The sequence below is a fragment of the Pinus tabuliformis genome, chromosome 3_2, assembly GCF_031772625.1.
Source record: "Pinus tabuliformis cultivar Carrire ecotype Pingquan chromosome 3_2, CPIR1, whole genome shotgun sequence".
Classification (NCBI taxonomy): Eukaryota; Viridiplantae; Streptophyta; class Pinopsida; order Pinales; family Pinaceae; genus Pinus; species Pinus tabuliformis.
Genome location: NC_142302.1, coordinates 1,254,308,462 through 1,254,332,286, shown reverse-complemented (window position 1 = coordinate 1,254,332,286; position 23,825 = coordinate 1,254,308,462). Strand labels below are relative to the sequence as shown.

At 42.5% G+C, this 23,825-nt stretch overlaps 1 protein-coding gene across 1 annotated transcript; it reads left to right on the top strand.

Moving 5' to 3' along the window:
* Positions 1-9,107: 9,107 nt before the first annotated feature.
* Positions 9,108-14,640, top strand: LOC149185288 (uncharacterized). The gene is made up of 3 exons (XM_089415610.1): positions 9,108-9,999; positions 10,608-12,027; positions 14,490-14,640. The coding sequence occupies exons 1-3, from the start codon at positions 9,108-9,110 to the stop codon at positions 14,638-14,640; spliced, it is 2,463 nt and encodes an 820-aa protein (XP_089271736.1).
* Positions 14,641-23,825: the final 9,185 nt, after the last annotated feature.

The following is a 23,825-nucleotide window of genomic DNA, read 5'->3' as shown; positions in this document are numbered from 1 at the left end:
GTAACCGAGGTGCGGTTGTAGTGCGGCACCCATAGCAAGTTGAGCAACCCTGCCTTATCTACTCCTCTGAGCCACTTCTGTGGCTCCAATGCGGTCATTCCAGTGGTTATATCGATGATGCGATGCATCAGCTGCTTGGTCGCCAAGTGTGGGAACTTCTCGTGGTCGGCGAAGTCCCATTCTTCAAGTTTTAACAAAGGAACCCACCCCAAGCGGGGTCCTTCAAAAACAATTTCATCCAGAAGGAGAGGGGTTTGCAAGGGGACCTTGCTTTCATCAATATCTTTCAGCACCTTTGTCTTTCCCTTGTGCGAAGGGACATACTCAAGCAACCGAGTGATAGGGTCAACACCCTGGGCTTCAACTTCCTCCATATCTTTCCCCACATACTCATCATCCATCGGGATGTCTTTGATTTCTTCCTCCTTTGCTCCAGATTGATGGCTTTTCCCTTCTCCTGTGCGGTAGGCTTCGGTGGGTTTCTTCTCGGTGATGCACGCACTGGTATCGTCGGTTTCTTGCCCTTCTTATGCTTCGCACTCTCCTTGGTTGGGGTCAGCTTTGGTCTCGGCGTCCTTGGTGATTTGGGGACTTCTACTAATACTTCGGCAACCTCAGGAGCAGCTTCTTTGGCCTCCATCTCAATTTCTGGAACCAACTCCTTTGCTTCAGTATCTATAGCTGTGGCAGGTGTCAACATAATGTTTTGCAAGAACTCCAGTGTCTCCTTCGGCAATGTCTCAAATACTGAACTAGCTATCAGAAGTTCGTAGTGCTCGTGATTCATGTGTGCTTGAGAGCTCAACAACTCAATTCTCGAAATGCCAAGTGTTTTTTTCTAGACACCCACCTGTAATTTATAGGACATTTTGATTTCAAATCCGACCGTTCCCCCCAAATTTGGTTCATTAATGCCGGATTGGCGATAGATTTTCAAGGATCTTACCCATAAATTTCGTCTTAAATGTTGACCACCCGCTCCATTTGGCCGCATTTCTACCGTCAAATCATGAACAGTGACTTTAACGGTCACTTTCTAGATGACTTGCGCAATTTCTCCCTGGGTAGCACAGCTCCCTTCACGCTGCCGTGAACCCTATGACACTTCCTTACTTTGCACAATCCTCCAATCGCGCAGCTCCCCAACCCAGGCAGTGTATTTTATAGTCCTGCGCCTCCTTTCAGCTACTGGAGCGCTAAGACTATGCTACCTTCATATAGTCACATGGCTGGACCACCAGTGTATGGCTTCAAGCGACTGCCATTCACCTTTCCTGGGAAGGGATCTCCATTCAATTTGACCAACTGAACCGCTCCTCCATCGGTAATCTCCTTAATGACATAGGGCCCTAACCAGTGCATCCTAAACTTCCCTGGAAATTTATCAAACTTGTTGTCATATAACAAAACCATATCATTTACCTTAAAGGTGCGCAACTTAATGTTCCGATCGTGCCATGCCTTTTCGCACTGCTTTTGGACCTGTTGGTGAAATCTAGCTATAAATTTTTCTTCCTCAAGCTCAGCCAGCTGCACGAGCCTCTCTTCCAGGGCTCCGCAATCCGTCATACCCGTGAGTGCTGCTATACGCAGACTAGGCACAACATATTCCATGGGAATTACCACTTCAACACCATAGACAAGCCTAAAGGGTGTTTTTCCAGTCAACTTCTTGCATGTCGTCCGATAGGCCCATAGTACTTCAGATATGCGTAGGTCCCAATCACTTTGTTGAGCGTTGCAAACCTTGCTCAGTGCATTCTCCAGCACTTTATTGAATGCTTCCACCGTCCCGTTAGCCTGTGGGTGATAAGGCGTGCTCTTCTGGTGATATACCTGAAATTCCTCCGTCAGCGCGCTGATCGTCTCATTCAAAAAGTGCGTACTACGATCACTCATCAAAATCCTTGGATAGCCAAATCACATCAATACATACTCAAAGAGGAACTTTGCAGTAGTCATGCCTATACAATCCTTTACAGGTTGTGCCTCCGCCGATCGAGTCATATACTCCGTCACGGTGATAATGTACCTTGCTCCCGTCTTTCCTTGGGGCTGAATGGGTCCCACAAAATATATCGCCCATTTTTTAAAGGGTTGTAACATCGTCCGTGGATTCAGAGGTAGCTCATCCCTCCACGATGGCCTGCAAGTACTTTGACATACATCACATGCTTTGCAGTAAGGTTTTGAATCTTTATGGAGGGTTGGCCACCACAACCCTACGCATAGAATCTTTTGCGTGGTTGCTCTCCTTGCATAATGTCCTCCCATGGCACCCCCATGAGCATTCGTGAGGAAAATTCTCCTTTCAAACTCTGGTACATATCGTCGCAATATCTTGTCGAACCCCATTTTTTACAAATGCTTGACAATGACAAAAAAATCTTTCCTGCGCACCACTAACTCCTTCTTCTGCTGGACGATGTATCCTTTTGAGGCAATTCTTGTCATTAGGAAGTGTATGATATCTTCAAAATGACCATCCACGATGCACACTACAAATAGATGCATGTCAGGCAATCCTTCTTCCAAATTAGCGGCCTCTTCCCCTGTTTCGATGCGCGACAAATCGTCTGGTCTCGCGTTCAATCATTCAGGCTTCACAATAACTTCAAAATCATACTCCTCAAACAATAACAACCACCTGCAGATTCTCCCCCCCAACACAAGCTTATTGACCAGGTATTTTGGTGCGCAATGATCTATATACATCTTAAAATGGCCACCCATCAAGTAGTGTCTAAACATCTGGAGCGCGTATACCATGGCTAACCCTTCGCGCTCAGTGGTGGAATAGTTCTTCTCTGCCTTGGATAACCTTCTGCTTGCAAATTCTATAGGATGGTCCAAGTCTCCTCCACCAGCTTGTGTCAGTACTACTCCCAGCATTATACATGACGCGTCGACATGCACATGAAACTCCTTCTCCCAATCCTGGAAGACTAGAATCAGTGTGGTGACCATCTTTTCTTTCAATACATCCAAGCTTCTCTTACAGTCCTCGTTCCAGCAGAATGTGACATCCTTCTTCAACAACTTCTCCATAGGTGCGGTGATCTAGGCATAGCCTTCGATAAAATTTCTATAATATCCAGTATGTCAAAATGTGGCGCGCAGCTATTTCACACTCCTCACCGCTTTCAAGTTAAGTATCACCGTGATCTTCACGGGATATACCATCAATCCCTGTCTACAAACCACATGACCCAACAAGGTCCCAAAAGGAACACAAAGCAGGAACTTCTTCAGATTGAGTGTGATCTGGTATCTTCAACAAGTATCTAACATCAGGCATAAACTGGCGACATGGCGTTTCACCAGCCCAAACATAGTCCAGTCATCAAAGTACACTTCCAGGAACTTATGAATAAATTCCTTGAATGCCACAACGACTATGCGCAAAAAAAAATCGTAGGCTCATTCTTGAATTCAAAAGGCATTGCAGTGTACTAAAAACACCCCCACTCAGTCGCGAAGGTCGCCTTGCTCCTATCTTCTGGCGCGATTTTGATCTGATGGTACCCAAAGAACCCATTAGTGAAGGAATATGCTTCCTGGCCACCTACATTGTCCAACACCTCATCAGTGAACGGATTCGGGAAAGGATCATGTACACAAGTGTCATTCAACTTCCCGAGATCTACGCATATCCTTATTTCATCCTTCTACCTCTTCTCCTATACCACCATTGGGCATACCCAATCAAATTCTTCTATGGTCTCAATGATGCCTGCCACGAGCATCTTACCTAGCTCTAAGCAGACCTTTTCCTTATACTTTGGATTGAGATGGTAAGGTCTTTGCTTAACTAGCTTCGCGTCGAGCTTCAACATGATCTTCACAACACCCAAGTCTCCTATTATTCCTTTTAGATCAGTGAACTTGGTAGGGAACAAATCTTGGTATTCGTGGAGCAATTCAACGACCTTATACACCGTCGCGTCATCTCAGTAATCCCCAATCTTCACGAATTTAGGTTCTGCCTCAGTATCAACGTTTACCTATTTCGTTTGCAGTGGCACAATTATATCAGGATTCTCAATCCGTAGTCCTTCAACCTCGCAGTGACCTTTTGTTTCAGGGATGTTAATCTTTCATGGATCCTCATCTTCTTCTTCAGCAGTTACGTTAAATCATTCCAACACGTGACTCAGCTGAGTAGTCCAATCAGGCTAAATCAAGTCCAAAGGATCCTATGGTATCCTAAAGATTGTTGCTTTTACTTCTTGCAGCGCCTTGTCGGTACAGTCAAACCCGTCCTTAAAGCTTAATGTCATTATGAATCCCTCGTGCAGAATATCCCATTCACCTGTACCATGGCAGAGCTTCATTTCTAAGTACCAATTCATCAGGATGACATCCAGGGTATGACAGAACAAGTGCACCCATTCAGGTTGGGGCTTCTCCCCATAAGCCTGAGCCCATTTAGCCAAGTGCGCGCGTGGGTCATTCTATCCATCATATTTGTCCATGATTCATACCTTCGGTTTCCCAAAGCGTGTTCCCATCATCCCTCTACCCTCGCGCCAATCATCAAATCTACCCTTGTGCGTACCCCACCATCTTGCGGGCGTAGCGCGCAGTGCCCAGTCCAAAGCTTGGAAGTGCTACTTCTCTGGTACCTCCCTCTCAAATGCATCCAAAAATATATCTACATCATTGAGGCCATCATAAGTGGGTAGATTGCTTACCTCTAACGACACATAGTGTAGCAACTGGGTCATCATGTTACAGCTCAGTGTGGTTACTTCATGTAACTGATTCTGCCAGCACTCTAATTCTTCATCAGAGTCTGAGGTGCAGGAACTCTCACGATCCCATGTAATTCATCCATCCGCTATTGGATTCACCCAATATTGGTCTTGCGATGTTATCTTATAGATACAGTCTAGATCGTCATCGCTATTTTAATCGTGGACTGGTCCAATATAGCGCGATCCTTCAGCGGGATCTAGGGGTACTATTACGCGGAGTGATTTCTTTTCAAATATCATCTTTCGCTTCTTTAGGTTGATTACCCTGTTCATATTGGTAGCCCAATCAATGCCAAGGTGTGCAGGGTAGGGGTTTCTATCATCCACAATTTCTATTACTTCAAAGTTAGCCAGCGCTCTTGCGCCTTCAATATCTACAGTCACCCCTTGCAGCTGCCCCATGGGGATGATCTTCTGTTGATTCACCATCCTTAGCTGAATCGGAGACCACTGCAGCGCGGGTCTTCCCATCTGTTCCCAAGTCTGCTTTGGTAGGACGTTCGCGTCTGACCCCAGATCCAAAATAACCTGATCCATTTCATACTCTCCTATCTGCGCGGTCAGCCTCATCTCTCATCCTGTTCTTGTTTTATGCTTACCCATCTTTCGTACAACGCACAGTTCACCCAGAGTGTTTCAAGCGCATCTGTTTATAAGCTCATGTAATCCCTTCATAGCCCTGCTATCGTGTAGAAACATCATGCAGGTCTATAAGAAGGTTGTAAGCATAGAACGGTCCATCTCCTGATGAGGCTTATCCTTGCTTCCGGGGTGGAGGCCTTAGCGAAGCTCTTATCTGCTTCCATGAACATTTAACGTATGCGCTCCAAATCGAATTCAGCCTCCTTCGTCAAAGGTTTGCAAACCCATGCGTTGCCTTCGAGATGTTTCCCCTTATCATCTCCTATTTCAATTCCACTTCAAAGCACAATATTCACATTCGGATCCTCTTCGCAGGGCTCAAGCCTCATCATCTACAGGTTTTGAGTCGGCTGAGGTGGTAGCGCCCCTTTGTCGCATATTCTCGCTATCAGTGTAGGACAGTATTTCATCTCATGATCAAAGAGAGTGCAATACTTGCATGATGGACGCATTGGGTTAGTGCAATCGTGGACATAGTGTCTTGATCCTCCGCAATTGTAGCAGTTTAGCTGTCCTCATCCTCTACCAAGTAATCCTCCACCTCGGCCTCGTCTGCGCCCCTGAAATCCTATTCGCCCCATCCCCGCGCTCTGGTTAGGGGTCGTGTTTCTGCCTGAACCCTATAGGCGGGTGTTCTATCCATCATCAATTCATAGCTTTTGCATTTGCACTCATCATGCCCTACCGACCTACAGAAGTTGCAGAACAGTTTTTGCGGTCTCTGTACGAACTTTTGCAACAAATGACAGTTATCTGTGGCATGTTTTCTTGCTACCTGACATATAACACACCACAATGCAGGCCTCGTGCTTGGTCTTGCTTGAGCTTCCGGCCTTAAAGGCATCGGTCCCCCTCCTGCCATGTAGTTCACAAAGATCGGGAAACGGAATTTGTCATGCCCCTGACCCTTTGCAGTCATTGATATTAAAAGTAGAAAAAGCAAAACCAGAGTCGAACAAACATCCAACCTTCAAAACTTGTTGGAAAGAGAGCATGTAGGGTATTCTGGAGGGTTGTAACACCTCCACCACTGGAAAAACCACCTACCGTAGAATCAGATATGCCTGGTACCATCATGGCTCTGAGCATGTCAATCTAATATGATGATGGAGGAGAGGGGTGAGGAATTATCCTAAGGAAGATGAGCTAGAGTATCTGAATTGGGTGGCAGCTCATTAATGACACCTAGATTATCATTGACCTCTACTGATTTAGTGCTAGAGTCTAAAACAACATATATCTCCACCCTGGAAAGCCTAGCGACGACGTCATTTGGGTTGTAGCAAATATCCTTGAGGACCATACACATGAGAGTTTCTATTTGTTGGTGCACTGAGATAGAGTGCAAGAAGTGAAGTTTTCCCTTTCGAAATTTATCCGGGTCGAGTGCCCATTTAAGAGAGGCACCTCTGATTTCTATATCAAATAAATAAGCCTGATTTTTTAATTCCTTAGATTCAAGGAGGATAATTTCCCTCCTTGCCTCAGGAGGAACTGTATCAAATAAATTACTCACCAATTCCCACCCAAATAAACGACATTGGTGTGAGGATGAACTTGATGAACCACCTCGACAACTGAGAATTCATTGTCAAGGAGCCATTCAGACAGCAGAAAATGGGTTGGTTGGACAACTAAAGAATCTAAGGCAATTTTACAGTATAGGGTGACGCCACTGAAAAACTATAGGCGTTAAAATTACCAAAGGAGTTAAACAACAATGGGTAACCAGTGAAAATCCCCCAGACCAAAAAAAATCCACCCACCCGAGATAGGGCAAAGTAGGGGTTTTGTAAAATAGTTGACGGGTGTGCAAAGAGACATCGTTTAACCAAATTCATAGTTGAATTTGAGTTAAAATGACACAAAAGGATGGGTAAGGCCGAGACACAACATTTCCTAGGTAATTACTCACATAGGTGACAACCGAAGGTCCTGATATAGGAATACAACATTGTTTCAACTTGAGGGACGAAGACAACTCAATCACAAAGCAACCATCCAGGAGGAAGGGGCAAGTACTTAAGATCACACTTTCAAAGCCAGATTGAAAAGTTGTCTGGGTACCATATTCCACAGACAAGTATCGGGCATGAGAAGGAAACCCCCACTAGGTTGAGACCCTAAAGCGACGGAGTAGAGAATACTGCCACCAACTCAAACACGGGCTCAGAACCTGAGTGGTGCAGAAATAACACAAAAAGCATGGACCCTGGCTCGAAATTTTGGCATTGCAACAATATAATCCACGTTCTACAAAAATAAATCCCTTAAAGAAAGTGTTCAAAAACTGAATCAAAGTAGAAGAGTCATCACCATCGAGGAGAAAATATACGTGGTATAGAGACCCAATAGATATTAGTTAACAATAAACATGGTTTCCACCCCACGTTGAATTCCAAATCCACCACTCTATCAAGCTACCCATGCAACTACTATATGGAAGTGTTGAAGGCTCAAAAATATCGACCTCAACATTGGGGAAAACCACCTAGTCAGGAACTTAGAGAAACTCCTTTTCCGTTTGGGATGGTGGCTCCGACTAGGTTGATGGGACCAGTTTCCCTTAAAAAGATATATAGGTGTGAATCTTGATGGATGTAGATAAAACAAAAATAAATATAATTAAAAGCCTTGCAATATCTATCTCGAGACAACGTGTCTTCTATATATGTGACCTAAAAAATATCTCACTTATAATATGATAATGTAGATCATCGATCATTGTAGATGAACTTGGACGGCAACTAGGGTTTGCTCTGCATGAAAGGCCATGAACCCTTCTGATGGGGTTTGCAGGCCGGTCCACGGCCCTGTAAACCCCCACCTGTTCCCCTGTACCATCACCCTTTTCGCTATTGGCTCGCGCGCCTGCTCTCGGGTCCCCCGCGCCCCATGACTCACCCATTTCTTTTTACCCAGCAGCACTTCGCTTTCACGCTCTTTCACCTAGGTTTTTTACTCCCCCCAGGTTTTACTGCACTCCCTGTTCTTGGATCGAAGTCCCCACTCTGCTTTCCGACAGCTCGAAGGCGTCGTTTTCACAGCCGCTGAAGAACGTGACCCGCAGCAAGACTTCCAATAGTATCATCCCAAACGGTTACTCCACTGTCGGTGCCAACGTCCTGCGGTTACCTGGTTTCGAGGCATTCTCTCTCAGGCGGTTACCTGTTTTCCGAGGAAGGAACTGCAGCTGTCACCATGGATTCGGAGGAAGTTGATTATTCGGAGTCCCCGCTGGCGGAAAGCTCCATCTGGCACTCCATGTTTGCCTCCTCAGGGGGTTTACACAGCGGGCACTTATCTGCTAGTCTGGAGCATCTGTCGCCCTCTATCGATCCTTCGCTCCCCACCTCCCTCTACCCTGGCGAACCCTCCTCCTGGAACTCTTTCGCGGTCCCCTCTCCTGCTTCACTGGGGTTTCTGGTGGATTGTCTACAATCTTCCCCGGTTAGTGCTTCCCCACAAGCGCCGGTCATTCCCTCCCACCCCCCTCCCCCGATTACCTCTCTGGAGCTCCCCTCCCTCTCGTCAGCAAACCCTCCCATCTCAATCTCAAACCCTCCCTCGGGTCCCTCTGCCCCCTCTGGTAGTTACCACGCGGTCCCTCCCCTCCCTGAAGCCATCCCCTCTCTTGGGACCAACCCCCTCCCCCCTCCCCCCATTCCTCCCCCCGTGGGTTCCCAGGACACTGCAAATCTGGGCCGTATGTCCTCCCGCCCTGCCAAGAAGCAGCGTTGTTTCAAATCTACTGCGGAGGACGTTTTCCTTCGGCTGGAAGAAGATATTCAATGGGGAGACGTCATGGATCTAGCGGACTGTGTCCTGGTGGGTCGGATTAGCGGCAGACATGCATCGGCTGCAAAATTAAAACAGTGGGCGACTGAGATTTGGGGGCCATATCTAGCGGAGATTCCATCGATCCAGACTTTTGTGCGAGGATGGTTTGCACTCATATTTGCAAGAGCGGACCACACGAGCTGGGTTCTTTCCTCGTTCTGGCATTTTGAGAAAGCCCCGGTCCTCCTCAAATGGTGGACGCCCCTTTTCGACCCGGAGACGGAGCTTTTAGGCATTGGACCAGTTTGGGTTCGGCTCCTGGGCTTACCTGTGCAGTACTGGTCGGAAGATATCTTCAAAAGAATCGGGAATGCCCTTGGCACCTTCATGGAAACAGATAAGTCCTATATCGCATCAAGCTCTTTGGCCTTTGCAAGGATTCTCGTACACATGGATACCAGGGGGGGTGTTCCTGAACATATCACTATACAATGGAAAGCCACTTCTAGGAAGCAGAAGTTGGACTATGAAGACATACCCTACAGATGCAGAAGGTGTCACCAGGTGGGACATCTATTCAGGGACTGCCCCCTCCTTCAGAAGGCTCAGCAGACTGCCACAGGCCAGGATCTTCCCTCCTCTGAGGGGATGCCAGACCCTCCGGTTGCTGTGGCCCCAAGAGCGGATAACATCATCAACTCGGATACGGTGGAAGCGCCCCAAGCTCCCCGCCGCAGGAAGCAGACATCTAAAGCGCCCTGGCCTCCATCCCCTCCGTTGACACGTTCAAAGGCAGCAAAGGGAGCGGTCTTCTCCTCGGGTATGTCCACTTTTTCGTCTGCCTCTATTTCTCATTTTGCATCATTGAGTTTATCTTCGACTGGCATCCCCCCCCCTATCAGGCTCCCTCCTCCCTCATCCCCGTCTGCACAGGACCTGGTCAAGGTACCCTGTTCATCCCTCCTCCCTTTCGGCTCTCTGTATGTTACTTGCCCCATTCCCGGACATACAGGCCATCCTTCTTCATCCTCCTCCCCCTCTTTCCCCCTCCCTTCCTTTCCCTCGCCGTCCCCCTCTGTAAACTCGTCTCTGCGATATCCTACCCGCTCATCCACTAAACTGAAAAACTCGGATTCCGTTGGGATGCCGGTGGATCCCCATCTCTTTTCGCCCAAGCAGGGGCGCGGTCGACCCTCCTCAAAATCGATCGCTTAGAAACAAACGGAGGAAGACATCCTCCTTGGCAAGCAAAAAACTCTTTCCAGGGCCCTTAGAGCGCAAGATACCCTCCCCCATCCCCCTCCATGATTATTTTGTCCTTCAATTGCAGAGAGTTGGCCAGCCCGGACAAAAAAATGGCCCTGAAGCGACTCTTACTCTCAAACCCTGTGGACATTATCTTCTTACAAGAAACTTTATGCAAAGCAGACACTGCATCCTCCATTCTGGGTTCATGGCTGCCTGGGTGGACTTTCTCAGCCATTGATGTTTCAGGCCGATCAGGAGGCATAGCTATAGGCTTCAAGAATAAATCTCTTATGCTAAAAAACATCTGGGGTGGAGGGGGTTTTCTAGGGGCAGAAATATACTCGAGAGACTTGGAGGAAAATCTCATAGTATTAAATGTCTATGGCCCCTGTGTAAGCAGAGAGCTATTCTGGCAAAATCTCCTTGACCCCCCAATACTTCAAGCTGAGAACATCATTCTGGGTGGAGATTTAAATTTCTCAATAGGGTTCTCCGAATCCTGGGGACATCTAGCTCAAATTGATCCCCTCTCTGATTACTTTGGGCAGCTACTTGAAGATCATCATTGGATTGATCTCCCTTCAGCAAAGCTCCAATACACTTGGAAGAACAACAGATCAGGGGATCAAAGCCTAGCGAGAAGGCTGGATCGATTCATCATGAAGGAAGGACTCTGCTCCCAATTCCCTCGAGCTCGTCAATGGGTGGGAAGTGGTGGGATCTCGGACCATAGGCCCATTTTCCTGGAAATAGAAGCAAGACATCGAGCTCAAAATGCCCTGTATAAATTCAATGCAACTTGGCTTTGGGATCCATCATACTTAAAATTGATAACGGATTACAGGATTGCTCACCCAATCACTGAGAATATGGACCCAGCCAATGGTTTGGTTAGAAACCTCACTGAAATCAAAGGAAAATCTAGAGAATGGGCGAAATCAAAGAGGAAACAGGATGATCAGACTCTCTCTCAGGCAGAACAAGCAATTGAGGCCCTTGAAGCAAATTCAGATGGAACTTATATATCTCCTGAACAGAAAACTTTGTATGAAGACCTAATCAAAAGGAGAACCCAGATACTCAGAGATAGGGAGGACTCATGGAGACTCAGGAGCAGAGCCATATGGCTCAAGGAGGGGGATGAAAACTCAAAATTTTTCCACCGTTTTGCAAATGGGCGAAAGGCGATCAACACTATTTGGGAACTGAAAGATGAACAAGGACATCAGGTCAGCAGTCAAGGGGAACTTGCATATCTTGCATCCTCACATTTTAAGAATATATACAAAGCTCCAGGTCAAGCAAATCTCTTAGAAATAATGAGGGTTGCAGAACTTTTCCCAAGATTTGTGGATGAGGATGAGGCGGAGGAGCTGACTAAAGATATCTCTTTGGAGGAACTGGAAGCCACTATCAAATGCTTCCAAAAGGACAAAAGCCCGGGTCCCGATGGCTGGACTATTGAATTCTTCTCAGCCTTTTTTGAGCTTATTGGAAATGACATTCTCAAAGCCATAAACCACTGCTGCCGCAATGGATCTATCCCCTCAAGCATCAAAGCCACCTTCATTGCACTCATCCCAAAATCAGATAAGCCAGTGTCATTTAATGACTTCAGGCCTATCTCGCTCTGCAATTGTCTCTATAAGATCCTGGCCAAAATTCTAGCGAACAGGCTTAAGCCCATCCTTTCGGCCAACATATCCTCTGAACAATTTGCTTTTCTCCACAAGCGCCAGATCCATGAAGCTATTGGTACTGCTCAAGAACTACTCCACTCTATGAAATGCAAAAACATTAAAGGCATGATCCTAAAGGTGGACCTCTCAAAAGCCTTTGATAGGGTAAATCTTCTTTACATCAGAATGCTCCTCACCCATCTGGGCTTCCCTTACCTCTTCATCAAAAGAATCATGTGCTACATCTCTGATGTATCTTTCAGTGTCCTTCTTAATGGCTCCCCCACCCCTTTTTTCACAGCTGAAAGAGGGCTCCGACAAGGCTGTCCCATATCTCCCCTTCTTTTTTTACTCATCATGGAAGGTCTAAGTAGATTGATTGCTGCAGAACACAGAAGAGGTCGAATAAAAGGAATCAAAATCACAGACAACTGTTTCCTCACACATCTCCTATTTATGGATGATGTGCTGATATTCTTAAATGGAGGTATGGCTGATTCATCGGCCTTACATCTGGTTTTTGAACTCTTTCAGAAAGCTACTGGGATGGTAATAAATGTTCAAAAATCTACCCTATCAGCGATCAGTTGTTCTCCTCAAGAAGTCATCTATACCAGGAATCGCTTTCCTTTCCAACTTCACCCTATGGAGGAAGGGCTAAAATACCTGGGTTTCCGGATCAAACATGGAGGTTACAGAATTGCAGATTGGATTTGGTTAATCTCTAAGGTGGAGAAAAGAATCAATGTTTGGTATAACAGATACCTTACTAGGGCGGGCAGACTCATTCTAATTAAAGCTGTGCTGGAAGCAACGCCGGTATACTGGATGTCCCTGGCATGGATTCCAAGGGAGATCTTATCTAGGCTTCAAAAAATCTGCTGTAGATTCTTATGGAAGGGATCAAATCAAGGAAATCTCTTTGCCTGGGTTAAATGGGACACCATAGCTAAACCAAAAAAATGGGGAGGATGGGGCATTAAGAGATTAGTTTTTTTTTGCAAATGCTCTTGCTGCAAAAATGGGATGGAAACTCCTCACGTCCAATAGCCTCTGGCAGAAAGTTGTCTGGGAAAAATACATTGCGCCAGAAAGTATCTTCAGCTGGATCCGAAGGGATCATAGGGGAAGAGGTAATCACTCCATCATCTGGAAAGCAGTCCTAAACTCTCTTCCTCTAATCAGGGAGGGACTGACATGGAGAATTAAGCAGGGAAACTCTGTCCGCATTGGTGTCGACCCCTAGATTGGTTGTGGAAACATGCAAAGACTATCAGAGCGGCTTCTAACACATCTAAGGGATCATGGAGTCACATATATTGCCCACATTGCTAACCAAGAAAATTCTGGTTTCCTCCATCAAGCTTGGAGGTCTTCCCACGATCTCCACATTCTGGATCAATGGAGACAAGAATGGGATTCTTACACTGAGGCTCTCTCACAAGCTCACATCAGAATATCGGAGGGAGAAGATGAGATTGTCTGGGCCCATGCAAAATCAGGAACATACTCCCCTAAAGAAGGTTATTTGCAGCTTATGCAACATCACCAGCCAGACATCTCACAGCCATGGTGGAAATCAATCTGGCATCTAAAAGCCGCCCCCAGATCTCGGCTACTCATGTGGGCTATTCTCTCCAACAAGATTCCTACTGGGGCAAATCTGATCAAAAGGTCCTTCTATGGCCCCTTCTGGTGCCATCTCTGCAGAAGTAGCGAGGAAGATACAGAACATTTATTTCTCACCTGTCCGGTGATTCTTGAATTGTGGTCACTCCTCTCTACTCGTTCCCCCTCCCTTCACCTGTGGCAAGGCCAGACTATCGCTGAGGCTTGGGGTAACTGGCTGGTACAGCACTCAGGAAAAGACAGGAACATACCTCTCCTCATGTGTTGGTCAATATGGATCGCAAGAAACAGAGCAATTTTCGACCAAAAAATCCCTCACTGGCCGATCACCATAGCCCACATATTAGCAGACTTTTCTCTCATTCCTGATGATCCTCCTTCGGCCCTCCCTCGATCCATTACCCCTGAACACAGACAAATCCTTCCCCTGGGCATATTTTGATGGCTCAGCCCAAGAGGATGGCTGTGGGGGGGGGGGCATTCTTTTCCTGCGTGAGAACCATTCTTTCTCGCTCCAAATTCCCCTGGGCAGAGGCACAAACAATTATGCGGAACCCTCCACTGCAAAATTTCTCATATCCTTTGCACTAGAGAAAGGATGCACAAAATTACAACTATTTGGTGACTCCATGATTGTTTGCAATTGGCTAACAAGAAAAACAAATTGCACTGCATTCTCTTTGAGACACATCCTGGATGAGGCACTCAGACTAACAAATGCTTTTGAAACATTTGACTGTCGACATATATACAGGGAGCGCAACACTCGGGCGGACTACCTATCCAAACAAGCAGCACAGAGGCAAGAAGAGGCCTGGTTAATACAAGAAGATCGGGATGGTACCTACTTTCAGCACTATCATAGACCCTTTGTTGATCAGGCACAAAGGGAAGCTCACAATTGAAAGGGGTCCCAACATGCATAATTTTACTGTTATTTTGTTACATGCTTTTACTTATTTCTGGTTAAAAGACTGATATGGACTATGGTGATAAAAACAAAACTATTATTATTTTTTGTAAAATTTTGGGCAGCAAACTACAGCTGCACAGTGGTGATTGAACAATGAAAACTCTATGCTGATTATCTTTTTTGATCTTATACCTCTCCAAACTCCCTGCGTGGACAAACAGTTTGATGAGAGGAATGAATACAATCTAGAATATCTGGTATTTTCTAGTGGCTTGGAACAATTACAAGTCTATTTTGGTTTTTACCGAGAGGCAAACAGCCTCAGTATGCATATGCACAGCATCTACAAAATGTAATTTCTTATGATTAATAGAAATTGCGACTTTTTCTACGGGAAAAAAAAGATAATGTAGATCATCAAATCATTCATGAATATAAAACGAGTAATGATAACTAATTTAATTAAATAGTTAATTAAATTAGTTGATATAATTCACTGCACATATAAGATATCGTTGTTTATCTATATACTTAAAATATTTCAATTAAAACACATCAATAGTGATAATTGTTCAATCGCATGCAATAACATATATGACAAACTTGAAATAAAATAATAATTCAACTCATAAACATAGCATCAATATATAGATAGTAGTACCTGATACACATTAACTCTGCTCATAAGTAAAATCGGAGTGGTTCTTCTTTCTATTAATACTTCTTTTCAGCTATAGTAGTTCAAACCAAAATCTTTCTTGCAAAAATTCAGAACCCCTTCTTCATAACATTGAAGGGGATTTATAGTTTGAAATCAAAACTCAAATATAGAAAAGTTCCATAAAATGTTAGTGTGGTTTAAACAAACCACACTTAAAATAAAATACAAGATAATAATAGTGTGTTGTTATAACAACTTAATCATGACTGGGAGGAGGACTGATTTTCCATTCTCTTCGAAGCTTGCATATGTCTGTCATCGGCTTCAATTCAGGTGGATGGGGAGGAATAATGAACATCCGAGCAGTGAATAACGCATCGTTGAGTGTTGGAAGAAGACGACTGGTTGTATTTTCAAGACACCTCTGCATCAACCATTGACTATGAGGTTTGACTAGGAAATGCTAATGGAATTCCAAATCAATATTTTATAGGCCCTTTATTCCCTCTGCCTTCTTCTTTGATGATTCTTGCTAAGTCCTTGTTAGCAATTTTACATCAGGGAAGGTATCTTCAGGGCAATCCGAAATGAGATTAGCCTACAGTAGGTTGTCGTTGATTGATTCAATGATGTTGTTTGATATGTCCCTAGCACTATAGATTGCCATCTCCACATATTTGAGCCTAATCCCCCATTATTGAAAGACAATGTATTTCTAAGATTCTTCTATTTTGGGAGATCGGATGATCGGCCCTCGGAGTTGTCCTGCCAATCGATGAAGTCAGAAATCTTTTCCTCGACTTCTCTGCAATATGTCCTCAGATCGGACAGTTGATTTACAAGTAAATCACTTGATTGGAATAGGTCTTGGATGATGGCCAACTTTTGACAAAATACAACCTGTTGTTGAGCAAGGAGATTGTTCATCTCTCTTGCTTCCCTCTTGAACTCTGTTATTTCTAGATTGGCCTTCAATTGCTCAATTATGTGTTGCAGCTCCTATATTTGGGAATCTTGGCTCTTCATGTCAGATTCATATTGAATCTTCAAGTTATCAAAACTAATTTGAAAATGTGCAAGCTGAGCTTTCCATTGCTAAGCGACTCCTTGCTTTTCACTTTCCAAACCCTGTTCAAGCTGCCTTATTTTCTCATCCTTCTCCCTAAGGAGTTGTTGCACCTATGAGGCTTTATCAATTGTTGCACTGGCATAAGCTCTTGCATATTGTGATAGTATTCCTAGATCTTCAACAGGGATGACTTGGGCATCTTTCCAAAGTACTTGAAAGGAGGCATTGTCAGGGACTAAAGCCTGGTTGTGTTCAGTTCTTCTCCTCTTCCTTTCTCTGCTGACCATTGCCTTATGCTTCGGACTGTAGAATACATCAGGAGGAGGAATCTCCTCTACTTTCATAATGACCTCAGAGGTCGTAAATACTAGTGTGATCTCTAAATCATTAGTGTCCATAGGTTCCTTGGAAGCCTCAATAGTGAACGAGGTCTGCTTTGTGATTTTAAGAGTCTCTGTGATCTTCATCTAGAATGGAGTTTGCATATTTTTAGGGTCAGATTCTTTGGCAAACTGGTCCCAAATCGCTTCTAGATTCTTATCAATTATAATTTCCTCTGCCTATGAATAAGAAGAAGCCTTTGTCTCTTTTATATGAGCTACATCTGAGACCTGTGATGCGCTCACTCTGTTGTCCTACTATGTGCTCTGCTGATTAAATTTTAACAAATCTATGGGCAAGTGGGAAATCCTTTTAGTCTTGTATTGATTGAACTGCACCAATTCTTCGAGACTGAACTACGTTGCTGCCTCTTTCTCAACCTTTTCATAATCGAAGGTTGACTCAAACAGATCATCAAACTTATCAGGCTCATTTGTGAATTGCCTGAGCTTTGCCTGAGTTGTAACATTCTTGGCAATATCATTGGGGTCAAACTGCCAATTTGGAATGGTTGGAAAGTTCATAAGCTGGATTTCCTCAATTTCCTTAGTAGCATGCTTGAAATTCTCAAGGGAATAGACACCAAAACGAAAGGGAAAGATAGACCACATTGTCTTTTTATTTTCTTTCATGACCTTAGATAGGTCATTTCCCACAGTTTGATAGGTTATTTCCCAGGCTAGGAGCTTGTTGGGAATATATAGGGGAAACACATGTGGGTGTGCAAGGCTGCCAAAAACCCGAACATAGGTAAAGGACTCCTCTCCAAACCATCTTCCAATTGATAAGAGGTCGTTATTAGCTTCAGGTGAGATTCTAGGGCATTTCTCATTAAAAACAAGCTAGTGGATCGGAAGCACAACGCCATGGCAAATTTTGTAGAAATGGGGTTGATATTTTGACTCCCAGAGAATACTATGATAGATGTGGATAGGCATAGGATCTTGTATGGTCCATTTCCATCCCATGGATGGGAAATCAGAAGTGAAGCAAATAGAATCCATTACGTAGGCACTTGTCTAAAGAAAAAAAAATGTGCTTCTTCCTATATTCTAGGATTTGGACACTTAAATTATTAGACAAAATAGTCCCCCAATCCATAACATAGCTATCAAAGGTTGCATCAATCAGGGGTACCCATTGGTCTAAAAACTTATGGGTATTAGCATAACCAAATAATCTACACATCATGGTGGCAGCATAACAGTAGGGTCCGGTAAGAGAAGCTATAGAGTACATACCCTTGTCCTCTCGCTTGTGCTTGCTAGCATCTCTTCTCCATCCTTTGATGACCTCATATTCATCCTGATTTTCCTTCATGAATTTCTCAATGAAGTCCTTATCATATTTCTTTTGAGGTGACAGTAGTTGGTACATTTGAGACAAATCTTTGTTGGTGAAAGAGTCGATGACCGTGTTCCTCTTGGTCATAAAGTTTCTGTTTGCAATGTTTAGATGGTCGATGACCCATCTGATCATATCTGTGTAAGGCAAGATGTTCGGTCGAGGAGCAATTTTATAGAGGAAAGAATTAGCCACATCATTGTATGCAGTATCGGAAACCGGGAGCGAATCTTCAACTGTGACTACTCTTTATGTGACCCTCGACTCTTTATCTTCGAATAGCTTATACATGGCCTCCCAGGTAGAGTTTTCGGTGTCCGAGGTGCACATGGTATCGAAGAATAGTGCAGGCATTTCTGCAGCCTCGGGGGGAGGAGCGATTGGTTGTTGTTGAACAACAGGTTTCCTTCTGGGTTTAGTTGACTGAGACATTTCTACTTAATTATGTTTATCGGGACTGGCCTACCAAGAGAAACACAAGAGTGAGGAGCAACTAACACTCAAAGTGAATAACTTAGAGAAAATAATTGATTACACATGAATCGAAGACTTTTATGAGTAAAATCTTAGGAAATCATTAGCAATAATGAGGACATTTATTATATCGAAAACCATAAATTCACTACATTTAGCCATTTATTGATAAAACATGAATTCACATGGGCTACATTACACGTCAACTTATCGAAGAACTTTATCGGAAAAATTACATTGTCGCATCATTAAAATTTGCGATATTGTTTATCTTTAGCGCATAGAGGCTTAAAGTTACAGGCTGCAAGAATTATCGGAGGTTTTGCTTCAGCAGTTTCATATCGGGGAGTTGAAAGGATTACTGTTGATTAGGAAATCCCGATATGATAGTTGCGAAATGAGAGGCGGGTAGTATATCGAAGATCGAGGATCGGAGGTGAGACGAATATCGGAGATGAGCACTATGGTATTGGCGGGGTCACATATCGGAGAATGTAGTGGGAAGGGATATCGGAGATCAGAGGATTGGAGGTTTGGACATGGACATCAAAATAAAAACGTCGATATGGAAACCCTAATATGCTACGTGGCAGTCTTGCAGGGTCAGACCTTTATTATTATAACATAAACATAGTGCTTTTATTATTTTAAGGCTTAGACCTTAGAAAACTCGATTGGGGAATGTTTTAATCAGAGTTTTTCTTAAGGGGACATGTTGGAAAGCTCCGATAAAATACTTCCGAAGAGAGTTTAAAGTAAAAGCCAATGTTTAAAGGCTTAAGCTCCGATATTTGAGTTCCGATAAGGGAAATCTCTTGATTCAATCAAGATTTTGGAATAATAAAGCTAAGATTACCTTGTTTTATTGGAATTTTTTGGTTTTATCCTAAATTTTAAAAGGGGTCCCAGTTATTTATTAGTTCTACTATTAATTATCGTGGGGTGTTGTTGAGTCGTACAACAGGTATAGGTAGCGACCCTTGTAAATCATAATATAACCAACCCATATCCTCACATGCAAGATTGTACCAAAGACAGGTGTCAGGAGTTGCACTGCAATCGAAACCCACATTCTCTCCTGGATGCAGGCGACCATAAATGAGATCAGTGCAAATATTGTCAGACGCCATCGTAGCAAAAACCAACCCCTCCATCATCGACCAATACCACTCTGCACTTAACCAATAGTTGTGATAGTCTTGTACTACGCTCCTAGACAAGCATTTAACATGAGGGGACTGGGTTAGATTATCCCTTACCAATGATCTAAGCATTTGCCATACTAATCCTACAAATCAATAGGTGTTAGTTTTGGCACGCTCCTCCACCACTGCCACCTCCTCCAAACATTTCTCCCGCATGGCAATCATGTGAAGTATTCTCTTCACAGGGGCTTTAAATGTCACCCTCACCAGGGCTTTCAAAACCATCCTCTTTACATGTTGAGTATTTTAGTTTCACAAAATTCTATAGCATTTTGTTTGTATGAAAAAATATCCTTTCTCACACATTGAGTAAGAAAAGATGGACGAGAGAACACAAAAGGTCAAGTTGGGGGAAGGTGTCAAGAAATGGGGAAAAGGGGGATGGGGGTTAGGTTTTTTTAATCAAAAATTTGTTTGGGTTTAAAAAAAGGGTTTGGAAGTTTGGTTTCTTAGTTTTTAAAATGTTAATATTTTCTAAAAATAACTTTAGAAAAGTAAATGGGGATAAGGAATGGAGGGGTCAAAAAGGGTATTAGGGAAATAGAGACAACATGTGAGCCATGGAGGCTTCATTAGACATCAACTACTATGTCCTTGTCAAAAAAAAAACAAAGACTGACATTGTTTAAAGGGGTGAAAGGATTATGAACAATGGGAAGGAGACTACTTGTTGCTTCGCCCTTGCAAAAAGAGTAAAGAGAAGTCACCACCAATCTTTACTCTTTCAATAAGGATGACAACATTAATGTAAATGTCATTTTTTTTTTAATTATTAGAAAATATTCTCGCACACTCATTTTTTAGAGCAACAAGCATGGAGTTGTGGGGGAAGGAGTTGGGTAGTCATTTATGGCCCTGATGGAAAACTATCATTATTCTTCACTTAGGGTATTGGAGAAGCTATTAACAATGAAGCATAAGCATTAGCAACCTCTTAAGGCATCGTACTCTTAAGCATTATAACCTCTCAATTGACCATCATTCTCAAAGGCTCTATAATAATCCTCTCAACCCTCCAAATTAGAATCCAATCAATATCCTTGAAAATTACTAGGACCATCCAAAGAACAAAGCCTCTCCTCAAGTTTGGGGAAGTTAGTTCAAGTCTTGCAAGCACCAACACATGTACAAACTTAGAATTGTGTTGCAAATTAAGGTTAACAGGAGGGCTCCTCATTCACCCACTACCAAATGGTTAACAACTCTCTCTCCCACACCACCAAAGGACAACACGTGTGTCTCCCTTGTGTAGCCCTCCTCGTTCACGTCATATCCCTCCCCCAACTTCTCCCCTTTGTCTCCACAATCAACACCCTCAACACTCCCTCCTCAACAACTTGCTACCCCACTCCTTTGTTGCCCCTCCTGAGTGCCCCTTACCTTGCAAACATGGACATAGCCTAGTGCATATGTTAATTATACATCCTCACAAAAGAGGCACATGCCCTCAAGGCAAATCTAAATAGATCCAAATAAGAAATTTGGAATATGTGAGGCATTTAATACTCGACCCTTAAAAAACACGATGGAAAACCCAATTGGAAAATAGATTGAGACTTATGGAAGATAGGTATACCCCTACACATTGGAGATGGATGATAGAGTTCTTAAAGCAAAGCAAGGGAGAAAAAAATGTAAAGCTACCTAAGGATGACTCACCTAGAAGAATAGGAAATTGGAGCAATCTATTGTGGAATTATCAACATTAGTAAGATAGATGGCCAACTGTGTTAGATAACTAATGATGGAGATCGTTCCACGAAGCGCGCCCCCCCTCCCCCTTCCCCCGGCGTGCAAAAGATCCAATGACAAAACCTAACTCTAATTTGCATGCAAGATTAATGGTAAACATAGCTTCGAGGTTTCAGTTTATTTACCGCATATACCATCAAGTGTTTTTTTAATTGGCCAATTTTGGCATAAAATAACAATCGCGTCTTTGTTAGCCTCACAAAAGGGAGCCACCCCTCCACTAAGGAACTACCCAATTTTGTACACAATTTTTGGGAGTTGTCCAAATTAAGCCACCACAAAGTTCATTAATACAAATATAGCCAATGCTATGAGAAGAAACAATAATATTTTACAATGAATTTCAAATTTTAAAAAACTTGTTTTTAACATTTTTAATTGTTCATCACACAATTTTATAGCATGTTTTAGAGCATGATAATTCCTGTTATAGAGTATATTGATCATAAGTAGAATATTTATTTTTTCTTAAAAAATGGTATGTCCTTTAACAATATAACCTCAAAATAAAAGAAAGCATGAAACTCAAAACAACACTCCCTTGTAAAAATGATGCTCTTAACTCATTTTAGAAAAACTATAAAAAAACACCTTTACATTTGCTAAAATGTAACTAGACTCAAAACTTAGTCATATATTCACAATATTTAACTTCAATATTGATTGGATAACAAATTTACTTACCACTTCCCCTACGATATGAATCAATTTTACTTACCACTTTCCCTGCAACATGAGTAAGGTGTCCCCTATCAATTGCTCTACTCTCTTTCACTTACAAGGTGTCCCCTATCAATTGCTCTACTCTCTTTCACTTACCACCTCCCTTACAATATGGGTCAATTTTACTTACCAATTTCCCTACAACATGAGTAAAATTTCAAGGTGTCTCCTATCAATTGCTCTACTTCCTTTCTCTTACCAACTCCCCTACAATATGAATCAATTTTGCTTACCACTTTCCCTACCACATGAGTAAGGTGTCCCCTATCAATTGCTCTACTCTCTTTCACTTACCACCTCCCTTACAATGTGGGTCAATTTTACTTACCAATTTCCCTACAACATGAGTAAGATTTCAAGGTGTCTCCTATCAGTTGCTCTACTTCCTTCTTAATGCAAATAATCCCAACATTCTAATAAAAAACTGATACGCTACTCAATTATGTTATTCAAGATAAGTAAAAACCCTGCAACAATTAGTCATACAACTCTCCTCCAAAACTCTAAACAAACTCCGAAATCTCACTTATACTACTTCAAAAATTAAAAAACTTGAAAATATTAACCGACTTAACAATTAATAATGATAAATATCCTACCATCTCATACTTTTAAACTTTCTATAATAATAAAAAATAATCCAAAATAATAATAATAATTCACTTCATAAATAAACTTAAATATTTATTAACAAAAATATATTGACACATGTTAAAGAATTTATTCCTATATTTATTTTACTTCCATCTCAAATTACCTTTGATATTATTAACCCAATTAACCATTAATAATGATAAATATCTTACCATCCCATACTTTTAAACTTTCTGTAATAATTAAAAATAATCCAAAAATAATAATAATAATTCACTTCATAAATAAACTTAAATATTTGTTTACAAAAATACATTGACACAGGTTAAAGAACTTATTCCTATATTTATTTTACTTCCATCTCAAATTACCTTATAAAACACCTAACATCTTATTATCCACCCAAATGATAAGTTTATTAAATATTATAATTAGGAACATACTTGATTGAATTTAGCATTTTAAGGTCTATCCATCTGAACTGTGGTGGTTACCTTTTTTTTAATGCCCCATTGTACATTTAATATAATTATATTAATCGTAACAAGTTCAAGTCCTTTATCACCCTTTGATATTTCGTGCGTCTCACATAAATGCTTCCCTGATGATTCTGTGATTAAAATTAAGAAAAACAGAACTATCTTGACTCAATTTGTCTCGGCCATTTGTACATAATGATCCTACGATAAGCAGATACACCATAGTTCCTATTAATCAGAAGCATTTTGATGATTGTATTTAAAAAAAAAAAAAAACGTCTCACATTGATAATGCCTATAATGAAGCACCATTGGATTCTAACGCTATTCAAAACATGACGCCTGATGTCTACCACCATTACCAAGAAAATCAAAACTTCAGAATGTTTGGTCAGAGCACCATATTTTGATACAAGGAAAAACAATGTCATTTATTCTATTTCCTTCAAGCCAACAACAATTGTAATTAAATGCAAAACATGCATAAGGTGCCTT

Coding starts and splice junctions, on each gene's coding strand:
- LOC149185288 (XM_089415610.1), top strand. CDS start 9,108: ATGTCCTCCCGCCCTGCCAAGAAGCAGCGTTGTTTCAAATCTACTGCG. Junction 10,000..10,607: donor GGGAGCGGTCTTCTCCTCGG/GTATGTCCACTT, acceptor TATGCAAAGCAG/ACACTGCATCCTCCATTCTG. Junction 12,028..14,489: donor CCAAAATCAGATAAGCCAGT/GTCATTTAATGA, acceptor ACATATATACAG/GGAGCGCAACACTCGGGCGG.